General features: G+C 41.6%; 1 protein-coding gene across 1 annotated transcript in view; it reads right to left on the bottom strand.

Annotated features, from left to right (window-relative positions):
- Window positions 1-16,341, bottom strand: part of VPS8 (VPS8 subunit of CORVET complex) — a 932,181-nt gene that overhangs the window by 714,006 nt on the left and 201,834 nt on the right. Inside the window, exon 14 of the mRNA XM_030209561.1 lies at window positions 1,003-1,083. Within this exon, the coding sequence (XP_030065421.1) occupies window positions 1,003-1,083 (81 nt within the window). The remainder of the gene's footprint in view (window positions 1-1,002; window positions 1,084-16,341) is intronic.

Genomic DNA, 16,341 nt, shown 5'->3' with positions numbered 1-16,341 from the left:
TAACTATTAGAAACAGAGCATGCTTCTGATGCTGGCAACAAAATCCTTTAGGTGCAGAAGAATCCAATTTTAGAGGCAGGCATTGTTTTCTTTGGATAAAACTGATTATATGCACAATTATTTGGCTGCTTGCTGAAGGAGGAAACATTATAAAAAATTAAGTTAATTTATTCAAAAGAAGTAAAATAAATTAAGGAATAGTCTGGTAACTATCTATGACTGGACAACTTAAGGAAACCATATGATACAAAGGTACATGTTTCTTTGACAATTTTTAGCAATACAGTGGTCAATATTCAAAAGGGATAATTTAACCGGGCAGGAGAGGCTCCTGCCCAGTTAAACCCTGATGAGCTGGCCATGCCTGGATATTCAGCAGCATTTAATCGGGAAGCGCCACTTTATATACCCTCTGACCACCAAAGCACTAACTGGCTAGGTTAGGGGCAGTCTGGGAGTAAAGTGGAGTGGAGTAAAGTGGAACCAACAACTAACCCGTAAGTGCCGATATTGAGTCCGCTAACCAGTTAAATGAGAGTATAAAGGTAGGACAGGTTAAAGGCTGTCCTAACTTTATTCACCAAGTTAACCAGGCACCAGCCGCAATATCAGCCAGTGCCTGCTTAACTTCTGGGTTGCTGCATTAATCCAAATATTCAATGCTGGAAGCCAGACATGCCCTGGCATAGAATATCTGGAGTGAATTCAGTCCACAGCTGTGAGCAACTTACAAGCCGCTTACTGCTGGGGACTGAAAATCAGGCCCACAGTCTAAAAAGAGAACTACTACTTTAAAAAAAAAAAAATTGAATTTAAAACCAGTCAGATAAAAATGCCTAGAATTCTCCTGTTTAACAGCTTCTAAAGCTCATAGCAGCATGACTGCTGGGGATAATTTTATTTTGCACATTACATATAACAAGAGCAAGAGAAATGACAGGAAACACAAAAAGTGCCCAACCCCCACATACAAATAGTATTAAAACAAAACCTGATACATACTGTAAAGTTTATGAGGTCATAATGCAGGTGAAGTTGCTTTTGCTTGCTAACATGTATTGCCCCCGATTCATCTCTCTTTACCTGGTGAAGAGACAAAAGAAAGTGATCATAGAGGGTTCATAGAAACAACCTCCTCTAGGAAATAAACATATGAATATTGAAGAGATACCACTCTCTGCCACAGCATTTCAATCCTCTTGAAAATAAAACATAGATCTAACCATTTGAACACACATTTTCAACCCCATGGGTTCTACTCGTTCTATGGAATCTGTTTAATCAGGTTACATCAAGTAACTGCAGGCCCTCCAACATTTCAATCAAACCCCATAAAAATCATTAGCACGCCAGGTGTACATGTGAAGGATAATTTTATAAATGGACGCCTAGACTATCAAGGCACATATGTTTCATCTAGTTAGATAGACAACACACCCACCTATCAAACATATAAATGACAAGTGACCGACTCACCCGCAAATGCGCAGTAGAGACTTCCCTCTCTGTCCCGCTCTCACGTCAAGACGTGATGACGTCAGAGGGCGGAACAAAGAGGGAAATGGACCCTGCCTCTGGAGCCTGGAGACAAAGGAACATCGCCGGCGCACCAACCATCACCCCCCCATCCCCAACGCCGCCACTCCTGCCCCCCTCCGTATCGGGCCCCCTGCAATGACATTAGAGTGCCTCTCACCTCCGTGTGGAAGCGCTGCAAGCAGCAGAAGAGCGATCTGCTGCTGCCTGCAGCGTTTTCACACGGAGGTGAGAGGCGGTCTCATGTCAGTGCAGGGGGCCCGGCATGGAGGGGGGAGGGAGTGGCGGCGAGGAGGGTAGCTGGACATGGGGGGAGGGCAGGCGGGAGAGAGGAGGGTAGCTGGACATAGGGGGAGGGCAGGGGGAGAGAGGAGGGTTGTTCGACATGGGGAGAGAGCAGGGCAGAGAGGTGGGTTGCTGGATATGGAGAGAGAGCAGGGCAGAGAGGAGGGTTGCTGGATATGGGGGGGAGGGCAGGGGAGAGAGCAGGGTTACTGGACATGGATCGATGGAGGGGAGGGCAGGAGAGAGGAGGGTTGCTGGACATGGGGGAGGGCAGGGAAGAGAGGATGGTTGTGGACGGGGGAAAGCCAGGGGATACAGGAGGGCTGCTGGACATGGGGGGAGGGCAGGGGAGAGAGCAGGGTTGCTAGGCATGGATCGGGGGAGGGGAGGGCAGGGGAGAGAGGAGGTTTGCTGGACATGGAGGTGAGAATTACAAATCTCGCCCGTTTTAATGGGCTTAACTGCTAGTACCTTTATAAAATAGCCTCACTAAAGCTTTCAAAGTTCACCTGTGCATGTAATAGGGATTCACATTTTGAAATCATCTGCTTCATAACAGCAGCATTATTTCAGTTAGGGTTCCTTTTACTAAGGTGTGCTAATGGATTTAGCATGCGCTAAATGCTAAGAAGCCCAAGGACCAGGCTACAGTGAGCAAAAATATTTTGGCATGTGCAAAATGTTTTGGTTGCATATCTCTTTGAGCACAACTTGATATTATGCAAGATATTGCCTGTTCATTTTAACTATTCAGGCCCCATACAAGGGTAAAATAAACATATTTCTATTTATTGATTTCTTGATATACTGCTTAAATTAATGTACAGACCAAAGTGATATTTATTTATTTATAGTATTTATATCCCACAATATTCCCACCCATGGGCAGGCTCAAAGTGGCGTACAACAGTCTACAAAAACATACAACAATTCTGCAAACAAACAATCAATATCGTAAGAGAGAAAGGGAAAGAGCAAGGTGAATTAAAACAGATGTATACGGCTGTCCCAGCGTCTCTCGTGTTCTCTCCCTCCTACCACAGTCCAGCATCTTCCCTGCATAGCCCAGCACCTTCCTAACCCTCCCCAGTGGTCCAGCATTTCTTCTGTCTCCCTCTTCCCCCATGTAGTCCAACATCAACCAGCTCCTTTCTCTTCCCCCTGTACTCTCAGTGGTCCTGCATCTCTCCTCTCTCTCTTCTCCTTCCTCCCTTCAGTCCAGCACCTTCCTGTTCATCCCCACGCCCCCAATCCAGCTTCTCTCCTTTCTCTCTTCTGCTTCCCCCATGCACTCCCAGAACACCTATGCATCAAAGTGAGTGCTATATTTAACACTTATTTTAGGTGTGTATAATTTGAGGCAATTTTATAAATGACTACTTGAGCGTGTAAAATGCTCTTCTACACACTCAAGTTACTCCCATAATGTATTCTTCAAAGCAGCAGACAGTAAGGCCTCCACAAGACACCTACTTGGTTTTTTAACACATGAATTTTGCCAAACCAAAGGCAATTCCTAGATGTCTGGTAGAGCTCTATGATCAAGATTTCATTCCATCTCCAGCAAAAAGGGATAAACTGGGCAAGTGTCAGAATTTGGGTTCTTCAAGTCATGAGGTGCAGTAAATGTGGAACTATAAATTCTGAAGTCTCTTTCAACTGTTTGAGGTTTAAGTATTGGGACAGGAATAGCAGCTTATGTTTGACAGGACACAAAGTAATCTTACACAACTTGCATTAGAAGAAATAGTGGTATCTCCACATACAATAAAGCTTTGTCACAACAACTTACTGTGAAAGCAAAAAGTGGTGTGTTATCAAGAAATGTTGGGGAATATCGATGGTTATAAGAAATAGGCATTTACTATAATTTCATCAGCTTTTTGTGTCAATTACAGAAGGGATAACTACATTCCCAGTGTTAGAACTAGAAGTTCCAAATTATAGCTGATGAACATGGCAAGAGCACAGAAAATACAAATGTCACTGAATAAGTCAATAACTAGCCAAAGCATATGGGAAGACCTTGAAAGAAAGGAACATGCTTACCAATTGTACAAATGTTCTGTTTTGTAAAGGCAAGACAGAGAATAGAGGAAAAGTAGTTTCACTAGTTTCTTAATAAACATCATTCCCATCTTCTCTTTCTCTCTCGCTCTCTTTTCAATAAGGTGATGCCCCTTTAATGTAACCAAGTTGCTTGGATGTAATAGGTATTCTCTAGGGACAGCAAGATTCAAGTCTTCACAAGTGGGTGATGTCTTCCAAAGGAGCCCAGCATTGGAAAAAGTTTCACTAGCCTCAGCTAATTTCTAGAAGGTTTTTTTGTGACTCACTGAGCATGCAGCATATTTCATGTATTATTCATCTCAAGGAGCTTCCTTTAGTGGCTTTACATCTTGAAGAATACAACTTCTAGAAAGGTACAAGAAAACCAAATCCTGCTGTCCATGGAGAACAAGTAAATTGATTTCCGCTGGAGGCAAGCAGGTTGACAAGTCCTCACAAACAGGACTCCCCAAACAGGTTGCCATCAACAAAGATGTAGAAAAACAAAAAACAAAGTACTGCTAATGGACAGAAACCAACACATTTTAGAGACAAAAAGCCTTTTGCAGTTTTTATTTTATTTTTTTAAACAAAAGCAAATTGAAAAAGAAGGAAATGGGCCCTAAGAAAGATGAAATTAGATTCTAAACCTTAAAGAGATTCCAGATGACAGACTGAGCAGACCTACTTTCATGTCGGAAATCCCTTTCCAAAGGACAAGATGTGAATTTAAGAAGTGAAATCTATGTCATACCTCTGCAAATCTCTTCCACACACAGAGACTCACTATCTCAGCCACTAGGAGCCTTGACATGACCTACTAAGTTCAGAGTGGTTTGGGCATAAATGAAGAAAATGCAGTCTGCTAGCAAACTGAAGAAGGGGTGCTTGGCAATGGCAGTCCCGGGTTTATTGGGATTTTAAAAAAAACGAGTGGACTTTCTAAGGGTTTTAATAAGCTCCAAGTAGAAAGTCAAAGTTCACTTGCAATCCACACTGTGTAAGATATGTTTACTATCATGTACATGTGGTTTAGGGGAAAAATGTTGACTATGATTAATGGATTAAGGTGGAAATCCAATACTACCTTAGAGAGGAACTAAAGATTAACGTGTAGAACCACCCATTTCTTGAACATCTTTGTACAGGATGCATCAGTCACTAAAGCCTGGAGCTCACTGTGACCACCGCAAAAAAAAAAAAGAGCTTCCAAGGTCACGTACTTCAGGTCACAGAAGTCCACTGGCTGAAAGGGAGCTTTCATCAGCTGGGTTAGATCATCACTGACATCCTAGGAAACAGCAGATGACTTGAAGGAAGGCTTCAAAAGAAAAAAGCACCACATAAAGCAAGCAACTAAAGGCTGCACGGAAATGGTGTAATTGCATCAAGGTGAACCTTAACAGGATTGGTTTTTAAACCTAATGCCCATACATGTAAGAAAGTATTCAAGCAGTTTTTGTGTGGGAGAGGAAAGAGGATCTAGGGTCTTATACAACATAGCAAACCGCATCCATTTAAAAGCATGAGAACACTTGGGGTGGTTCTTCTAGGGGAAACCAGAAAGATCTGAGATATATTATCCAGCAAATTCAGGACAACTATGGCTGCCCTCTCATCATCCAGGCCAGGGGGGAGAGGGACCTGATGTTGAGGTTCCCCCAGTCTGCATGTTTAACATATGAGAATTACACACATAGGCGGTCAGTGTTTGGGGAGGCTAGAGGGGATGGGGTTAGGGGTGGAGCTTAAATCCATAATTGTCTGATAACACACAGAAAAAAAATAAATACAAATAAAAGTCACAATTAATACCTTTTATTAAATTTAGATATTAGATATGCTGTAATTGCCTATTGCTCATGTTTGTTCTATTCTTACTGTACACCGCCTTGAGTGAATTCCTTCAAAAAGGCAGTAAATAAATCCTAATTAATCAATAAATAAATAGGTTTCAGACCTTATCCCTAAGACATTCTACTACAGAACACACGCCACTCCACCTGGTGTCCATATTAGGAAGAGTGATTAATTCAGGAAATAAGCGAATATTGCAGGTAACAGAAAGAAGTGAAATATGGAAGTTTTATTTCACTGAACTCTAATTTTATTTATTATATGCTATCAACAATAAAAGAATCCTTCAGCAACCCTAAAACAATCTTTTATTTGGAAACATATTGCTCCTGAAAGGAGACACCTGAGTAAGACCAAAGAAGGCACTACAAGAGCAAAAAAAAAAAAAAAAAAAGCCAAAAACGTATTTTAGAGTTTAGCATGAGTTCCTTTCACTGAAGTTCTGAGTCAGACCCCTCACAGTTAAGAAGCTTCACAAACCAGTTTGGTATGGACAATTAGAAACAGAAAGGAAGCTTCATGACCTTTGTGAGGAGGGAAAACAAAAGAACCATAGAGGGTGAGATTGCAAAAATTCATTACAGTGTCTGTAACTTTGATGCTTCATTTCCTGAAACCGCTGTGATGAACCTTGTTAGAAAATCAGAATAAAGCTTTCTCTTCGCTTCTATCCCCTCTAGTGGCCTGACCCTGAGACTCCCAAGAGCAGCTGGGCAACTGGATTGCTCGCAGTCGCATAATCGCATTCAAAAGCACAGCTGCAGTTTTCAATCTCTGCACTCACTCAGCCACAGTTTCTTCACGTGGCTGAGCTGCTACGGAACAGCAGTTGTGATTGGTCAGGGAATCCTGTCTGGCATCTAAAAAGGTGCTCCTGATTGGTCTGACACCACGAGTAATTCAGAGAACTCAGAGTTACTCCCGGCATCCTCCAGACAGGGAAGGACTTTTTTGCTGCTTACTGAGGGAACAGGCGAGACAAAGTGGGACGGGTTACGTTTACATTCAGAGGTGGGTTTGGCATGACGAGAGACACATAATTATGCTGATGCTGACGTCCATGTCGGGGTCGGCAGAGCAGGGCCCCTGGGAGCGCGTAGCGTGAGGCTCTGTTCGGTCGCCCCTGTTGCAGACCGGCCCTACCCTGCGTCCAGGGCAACATTTGGAGGAGGAGGCAGGTGGGGAAGGTCACAGCTGGGCTGGGGAGGCTTAGCCTCCCAAAGCCTCTTATACGGGGCGCCTATGATTACACAGTTCAATCAGTTTCATAGATAACCCCTGAAAGAAAGGAAAACAAACTAGTTTTGTCTGAAAAGGGAAGCTGAGGATCACAGTGCTCTGATCCTCTAAAGTTTTATTACTCTTCACAAAGAACATACTCAGAGAATAAACATAGAAGACCCAATACCCAGGCTAAAAGGAAGGAATCTCAGGCTAGCTTGCTGTGAGCTCTTAGCCTGAAGTACAGTGCATATCTCAGCTATAGTCAAGAAATACTTCTTTTTAACAAAATAAATCCAGCTAGCACAGTCCTTCTTTGATATTTCATCTCTTCTTCTAGTTCATTCGTCAATTATTTCAAAATTTGATTTCTGCAATTCTATCCTCCAAGGTATTCCCCTAACTAGGGCTGCATTTTAATAAACATTTTAATCGTGATTAATCGAGCGATTAAAGGTACCCCCCTCCGCTGCAGCTTCTTGTGGATCTGGCAAAGTCACTTAACCCTCTAACGTACTGTCACAAAGAGCTGCAGTGGTTAAAAAAATATTAAAAAGCAACACCCGATTAATCGCAATTAGAAATTTTAATTGAGATGCAGCTCTAAAACAATTAAAGAATAAAAAGTAATAAAAAGATTAGAAATACAAAACACAAAGTGAAACATTAAAAATTAAAGAATGTAAAACAGCATGCAGAGTAGTGGTGGCACAGTTTTCACAGCTACTTCAGAAAAGCAAGCCTATTTATAACAGATTCGAAATACAGTAGTGAAACTCATTCATGGTGTCAAAAGGTTTGATAGCATCTCCCATTATCAGTAAACACTGGCTGCCAGAGTGCTTACTGGGAATATTCTTCCAGAACTCCAGACCAGCCCAGAATTACACTTTTTTTTTAAACCTAGTAGAGAAACAAGAGAGTGAACAAGAGAAGGCGTGAGTTGGGTGGAGGGGTGGGGAAGGATCCTAGGTCCACAGGGCAAAGAAGTGGGAGAGGATACAGACATCTCTAAGTATCCCCAAGAGTGCAGCTACTCAAGTTGAAACCTGGAATACCCCATTATCCAACTTCATCCAGGAGCAGCACCAAACCAGTCCTGAATTTTCCACACAGTAAGTCCATCACGATCTACTGGAAACAGCAAAAATACTGACAAGCAGAGGCTGTACCTTGCCCTATATGGCAGAGCTCCCCAAGTCATCATTCTCCATCTGCTGGTTAATAGACATAACCTATTGGTTCTGGACTGGTCTGATGGATGACAAGGAAGGGAGCCAATGGTCTACGCAAAACCTTAGTCTCCTCCTACTGGAAAGTTTTTGGGCACAGACACTTGAATTTAGGCTCTTGAGAAGGAAGTCAAAACCCCTTACTGGGTTCTGAATGAGAAGCAGGCTAGGGCTTCTTGGTATGCTGCTGTCTGAGACAAAAGCAAAATATCTGTTTCTGACAGGAGCAAAAGGGTATTTATGTCTTAAAAGCAGTGAGTTCTCCTCTATTGCTCACTTGCAAACCTTATAGAAGGGAAAGTTGGGTTAGAGGTGTTCCAAGAGAGGGATCTAAGTTCATCCAGTGCTCTTCTATAAGAGATAATGCCTCTGACATTATCTCCAAAGAGATTCTTCCCACGGCATAGCATATCAGTGAGCTTTTCTTGCATATTATAAAAGAGATTTGAAGTCCACAGCCATGGGAATCTGTGAGCTTCCATAGTCACTGCAGAGCCTCTTGATGCAATCTCAAGAGTAACAAAGGTCAACCTGACCATAAGGTTTACACATTCCTTCCAACTGACCACCAGTCATCTCAGTTAGCAGATAATAAATAGAAATAAAACAAAGAAAAGAAAAGAAGATGATACCTTTTTTTATTGGACTAACATAATACATTTGTGATGAGCTTTTGAAAGTAACCCTTCTTCAGATCAGAAATTCAGAAATGAACAAATGATAACATAAATATATCTGTGAAACATAAAAGCATTCCAATAACAGTCTCATGGTGAAGAAGTGGTGGGTGAGGGGTGAGAAACAGGGAGAGAAGCATAGATGATTAGAGGGTAACAAAGAAGTATAATTTTGGTTTATAATGTGATACAAAACCCAGATCTTTGTTAAGTCCTGTCTGGTAGGTGCCAAAATATTTCACTATTTTAACGTCAAAGGTTTTACGTTCCTAGATGGTTTTTGAAATTTCCTTTTAGTATTTTCACCATAAAGTCATTAGTGCAGTGCAGTGCTATGGTCTGACAAAATGCTGTCCTACAGACGTGTCATACTGGTTAGCAATATAGCTTCTGATGTGCTGTCTGTGTAGATTCAATTTCATCTTAAGCATTTGGCCTGTCTCTCCAAGAATCCTTTTTCACATTTTTTGCAACGAATAATATACACTACATTTGAAGAGGAGCATGTGTAAGATCCCCATATGGAATGCTTTTATGTTTCATAGATATAGTCTGATATATGCCATCAATTGCTCATTTTTGAATATCTGATCTGAAGGGGAGGGGGGGTTGTTACCTTCAAAAGCTCATCAAAAATGTATTAAGTTAGTCCAATAACATAGGTATCATCTTATTTTCTTTTCTTTGTTTTATTTCTATTTATTACCTTTAAAAATGAACAAACTATTCTACCACTTCTCTCAAGGTACAGAATCTATAAAACTCTCAATAGCATGCAAAGTGTTTCACAGAAACATACAAAAATGTGAACAAAGGGGGCATTCCAAGATGGCGAATTAGACTTGAGGTGGACGGCGCGTGTTTGAACTCCCTTTCGCTTTACCTGAATCCTAGAAAGGAGATTGCATTTGGAAAATGTCACATACCAAGAGAAAGGGCGTTGTGAAAAGCGTACCGCCGGCAGCTCCAGGTACAACGGAGATTCAAACAACGCTGGACCGATACGCCACAAGCACCCCACGTTTAACCGGCGAGAGTTTACCCGCAGTGTGGGCAGGTGAAGGAGCACCTAGCCCATAGAGTTTGGAAACATCTTTGTCCTCGCCGGAAGTGAATCCACCGCCATGCCCCGCTGTAGCTTGGGCGTGTTTGGAGACTCAGGAGCATTCAGAAGTCGTTACTCCAGGCTCTCCGGTCGGCGGTGACACCCCCAGGGCAGCGGGAGGTAACAGCAATGGAGAAATTGTATCTCCACCGGCGCCAACACTAGAATCTATTTGGTCCACGATTCAGTCCTTAACATCTATAGTTTTGCAAACTGCTCATGAGACGACGTCAATAGTGAGTAAACTGGATTTGTTAACAAATGCTTTTGAGACATTGAAACAAGAAACTGCATTAAATAAAACACAGGTTCAACAGGATATTTCTTGTTTGTCAAAAAAAATGGATTTACTGATTAAAGATAAAATAACAACTCATTGTAAATTGGAAAATTTCGAAAATTATAATAGACGTTTGAACCTACGGATTCTCAATTTTCCCCATTCTTCTGAAACAAATGCAACTGAGATGTTTAAAAAGTACTTAATTGAAAATCTGTCTGTTTCTCCAAACTTAATACCTCCTATTAATAAAATATACTATATACCAATTCCTAAAAAGAAAACAGATGGGAATCAAGAACTTCAGGATTTAACAGGTTTTTTTGAAAATTCTAATGATGGGATATTTGAGAGGAGAACCCTTCTTGTCTCAATGGTTTTCGAACAAGATTTGAATATGATTAAAAAATTATATTTCCAAAATCTTGCAAAATGGTGAAAAACTTTGGATTTACCCTGACGTCGCGAAGATCACCCAGGAAAGATGACGATCTTTCTTGGCAATGAGAGATGAAGTTAAGGCTTTAGGGGCTAGTTTTATACTGGCCTATCCTTGTAAATGTCAGATAAAATACTTGGATAATAAATACCATTTTTTAGATCTAGAAAATTTGAGGAGTTTTATAGATATGAAGAAAGTGAGCAGATAGATCTGGTGTTAAGATCTTGTAATTCACTACATATGTGTTTGGTGGGGGGGGGGGGGGGGGGGGTCCAGGCCATATTCCTGTAAAAATAATTTCCTGTTTTAACTCCTTTTATGTTTCTAGCCTCCTTGTTCTAATGTTGTGGTCTAAGAAAGAAATTTAATTGTAATAGTGGATCATATTCTTATGTAGAATTTTTCTTTTCTGTTTTTCTTAAACAAGATATAATGCTTACGTTATGTTTAAAAATCAATAAATAAAATTAAAAAAAATGTAGGCAGATAAAGACCATATGGCCTATCCAGTCTGCCCATCCATGCCATCTACTCTCCCTATCACTCTCTTAGAGATCCTATGACCTTGTCCCAAGTTCTTTTGAATCCAGATACTTCTTTTGTCTCTACCACTTCCACCAGGAGGCTGTTCCACAAATTCACCATCCTTTCCATGAAGAAGTATTTCCTCAGGTTACTTCTGAGTCTATCCCCCTTCCACCTTCATTCTATGACCCCTAGTTCCACAGCTTCCTTTCAGTTGAAAGACACTCGCCTCCATGCATTTATGCCATATAGGTATTTAAATGTCTCTATCATATCTCCATTCTCCCGCCTTTCTTCCAAAGTATACATATTGAGATCTTTAAGCCTGTCTCTGACCACTGACCATTTTAGTAGCCACCTTCTGTGCTGACTCCATCCTGTTTATATCTTTTTGAAGGTGTGGTCTCCAGAATTGTACACAATATTGTAAGTTTCACCAGAGTCTTATATAGGGGCATCATCACCTCCTTTTCCCTATTGTCCATTCCTCTCCCTATATACCCAAGCATCCTTCTAGCTTTCAAAGTTGCCTCTTCTACTTGTTTGGCCACCTTAAGATCATCACATACAATCACACCTAATTCCCACACAAAAGTTCTTCACCCCCTTAACTGTACCATTCCCTTGGTTTTTGCAGCCCAAATGCAGGTCATAAGGTGAGCCTTATAGGAGTTCCATGGAGAGCCATTTTTCCAGGAAACATATCGGTTCCTCTTCTTTCACTGACTCTGGAAAACCAATGAACCGAACATTGTTCCTTTCAGATCTATTTCAAGGTTATCTACCTTGTCTGTAAAGTTCAAAATCAGCTTCTACAGCTCTCCAGATCTCCCACTGCAGTATGCACAAAGTCTTTCACGGAACTCGTCTGCAGCTTAGCGACTCTTCCATTAAATTGATAATTAAGACTATTAAATTGTTGTTTAATGTGTGATAGCCTATTATCTAAGGCTGTGACCACAATCCCCCTGATATGGCGTTGTAAACTTTCCTGTACTTCTTTTTGTTTCGCCCATCGCCACCATATTGGAGTCCACAAGTGATATAGGTCTCAGTTTTTACATGTCTTTTTCCCCAGTCTTAGTACCATATTCACTGTTGGTTTATTTAGATATTTGTCCATACAAATTTTGTAAACCGATTATACTATGTAAGCCGCATTGACCTGCTAAAAAGTGGGAAAGCGTGGTGTATAAGTGTTACAAATAAATAAATACAGCTCTATTCCATCTGCACGTCTAGGTTAGTCACTGATAACAGCCTGATGGGGTTGATATTTTGTGGATGCAATGGGAGCTATGAAGAAACACTGCTGCTCAGCTCGTTGCGTCAGATGATCTCCTATTGATTCAATTTTCAAAAGGAGGCTCAGATGGCATGTCGCACACCTAATAAAAAGGGGTGGCAATGAAGCCACCTCAAAAGCAGCCAAAAAAGCCTACCTAAAGTAATTGATGGGAAAAATAGGACATCATGCATCCAAAAGACAAGCCTGTACGGCATGAAAAATTGGCACCAGAGATTGTAACAGAACACATGGAAAAACAATAACCGATGGAGGCTCTGTGCAACATAGCACAGGAAATGAGCTGAAGGTAGTGAGTCTTTTCCCTGTACCGGCCTCCATCAAATGACATCGACAATTTGTGAAAACTTGCAATCCTTTTGTCTGCAGAGAAACAGAGCATATATTTAAAAAAAAACAAACCAGACAAGCAGCTTTTAAAGGAAAACGTCTACTTAGAAATATTGATAGCTAACTGTTCAGGTGTGTTCTGCTAGACTGCAAATTTGAGTTTCACCTAACCAATTTTTTTTCTGGATTTTCACAATATGCATGAGAGTGGTTTGTGTACAATGGGTCTCTGATGAATGCACATTTCTTTCAATATCCCAAAACTGATATAATTAATTAATAACTTAAGACCACTTCAGCATAGCACACCACTCTATACTTTGTGCCCAAATAACAACAAATTTCTTCAGAAACCTCAGTGGTGACTCTTTTCACATAAGCCTCAAGTTTCGTCATTAGTTTCACCAAAGTTCATAATATAAACTTTCATTAATCTTTAATAGAAACCGCTTAATTCAATGAAGCTTAGTTTATAAACAGGACCCCTAAACTAAGCTTCAATGAAATTAAGCAATGTTTCAATTTTCAAAAAAAGTTGTTTCTATTAAAGATTAATGAAAGTTTATATTATGAACTTTGGTGAAACAGATGACGAAACTTGGTGAGTCATAAGTGAAAAGAGTTGCCGCTGAGGTTTTTGAAGAAATTTGATGTTATTTGGACACATAGTATAGAGTAGAGAGTTGCACGGGGACAGAAATGCGACGCATCCCCGCCGGAATCAAACCCATCCCCGCTCATCCCCGCCAGAATCTAACCCGTCCCCACCCGTCCCCGTGAGTGATCTCCTCCATCCCCACCCGTCCCCATAAAAAAAGAAAGTATGTATTTCTAAATTTTAAATAGTCTTTATTGAGTTTTAACGAAAATACAAAATGCAAACATCCACCAAGTAAGAGGACCCAAACCAGTCAGGAATATTTGGCAGTTATTTCTTTAGTCCATTCAGAAACAGAAGTCCATCAACAGTGCGTGGTCCTAGCTGTGACCGTCTATCCTCAAGAACACGCCCAGCTGATGAAAATGACCGTTCAGATGAAAGACCATGGTGGAGGGGTTGGGTTAGCCTTTTCTCTTTCCATGATCTGAGGGCCAGTGTTGCCATATGGCGAAACATTTTGTAGCCCAATTCATTCCAGAAAGTAGCCCAACACTTTTGACACAAAAAACCTTTGTTTTGCTCCATGAATACCGTGTGGACAAGGGGCACACAATGCAGAGTAATACATTTAAAACGAATCAGAGAAAACACTTCTTCACTCATTAATATACTGAATCTTAGAAAAAGGGCAATAAATACTTAAAACAAGCTGAAGTTTTTTCTACACTAAAATAGAGAGAGTTATTGGTCACCCAAACAGCACAATGCCCTCAACAAAAGAAACAAGTGGGTATGCTAATGCTTTAGCTGCAGTAAAACAGCTCACAAACAGCCAGTTCCCACCATGAGAGAAATAAACTGCCTATACATATAAAAAATAAAAGTAGTTAGCTGAGCTCACCTCTGTGCAGTTCTCTTCTGTGGATGACTCAGTCACTCACTCACAATCACTAGTAGTACTCACTGCCCCTTCTCTTCTTTTCTGGCTCTGGTCACAGTACCACAGCTGCTGAACTTCTGCTGCCTTCAGTTCTCTCTCCTTCAGTGCCAGTTGCTCCCTCCTGCTCCCTTCCTCTCTCCTCTGTGACACAGTTGACCTGCTCCTGCTACCTCTGAGAGAAGTCCTCCTCCTCTCCTCCTGCAGTGCTCCTCATGCTGCTGCTTGCTGCTGACCTCCTTTCTCTCCTCCTACAGCACTGCTGCTGTGCTGCCCATGTGTTTGATCCAAGTGCTTCCTCCTCGGAGATGATTGATGACGAGTCTGATTCTAAGCATGGTCAGAATCTGCCTTTATTCACTGGTAGCGCGGACCTGGCTGGAGCCTGCTGTTCTCAGCAGTATGACATCATTAACGAAGTCCAACTGGCTGGCAAAAAAGATGAGAAATTTCATTCTCCTGCTCTCTGACTCTGAGTAGCGCCTCATTGGAGGAGAGCTTGGTGTCTCCACCCACTAAAAGAAGAAGGGGCGAACCAGCAGCATAGAAAGTAAAGTGTAACCATGACATTGTTTTTGAATCTTCGTGTAACCATGCTTTGTTTGAAATTTGAATCTTCTGCTGTGACCCGCTGCGGCTTGCCTGATTTTAGGCTGCTTTTTTTTTTGGCCGGCCTCCATTTTTTTTGGGCCATCCGCAATTTTTGGCCGGCCTTGATCCCCGCATGTACCGTTCTGTCCCCGCGGCACTCCCGCTGACCAGGGTTCCGTTCTCGCGGCACTCCCGCAGATCGGGGGGGGGGGGGAACCCCACAGGATTCCCGCGGACTCCGCGGGATCCCCGCAAACCCCATTCCTGTGCAGACCTCTAGCATAGAGTGATGTGCTATGCTAAAGTGGTCTTAAGTTATTAAATATATCGGCGTTGAGATATTGTACGTTTTTAATGACTACCCCCGCGATATTTAAATTTTTCAGACAGATTTAACTGCAAATGTCTCTCATGCATATTCATTATGGATATCATGAAAACTTGTTCAAAACAAAGAAGTGGAAAACACCAAGACAAAGTCCAAGATAAAAAGTCCTTTATTCCTTAAAATTAGTGAGTATATTACATAATAACATAGTAAATGACAGCAGATAAAGACCTGTATGGTCCATCCAGTCTGCCCAACAAGATAAACTCATTTACATGGTATGTGATACTTTATTTCTATACCCGAGTTTGATTTGTCTTTGCCTTTCTCAGGGCACAGACCATAGAAGTCTGCCCAGCACTGTTTTTGTACTAACTTCTGAAGCTAACGTCGAAGCCCCTTAAAATTTACACTCCAGCCCACATCTATTTAGCCACAATCACAGCATAGACCGTAGAAGTCACCGTAGAAGTCAGCCCAGCTCCCATTTTGTTTCCCAATTACCGGCGTCGCCACCCAATCTCCGCTAAGATTCTGCGAAATCATTCCTTCTAAACAGGATTCCTTTGTGTTTTTCCCACGCATGTTTGAATTCCATTATCGTTTTCATCTCCACCACCTCCCGCGGGAAGGCATTCCACGTATCTACCACCCTTTCCATAAAAAAAATACTTCCTTACATTATTCCTGAGTCCGCCCCCCTTCAACCTCAATTCATATCCTCTAGTTCTATCACCTTCCCGTCTACAGAAAAGGTTCGTTTGAGGATTAATACCGTTCAAATATTTGAACATTTGTATCATGTCACCCCTGTTTCTCCTTTCCTCCAAGGTATACATGTTCAGGTCAGCAAGTCTCTCCTTATACGGTTTGCAACGCAAATCCCATACCATTTTTGTAGCTTTTCTTTGCACCGCTTCCAGTCTTTTTACATCTTTAGCAAGATACGGCCTCCAAAACAGAACACAATACTCCACCTTACCAACGGACTTGTAGAGGGGCATCAATACCTCCTTTCTTCTGCTGGTTATGCCCCTCT

This window comes from Microcaecilia unicolor, chromosome 7, assembly GCF_901765095.1.
Source record: "Microcaecilia unicolor chromosome 7, aMicUni1.1, whole genome shotgun sequence".
Taxonomy (NCBI): Eukaryota; Metazoa; Chordata; class Amphibia; order Gymnophiona; family Siphonopidae; genus Microcaecilia; species Microcaecilia unicolor.
This window is presented reverse-complemented; position numbering and strand designations above follow the sequence as displayed.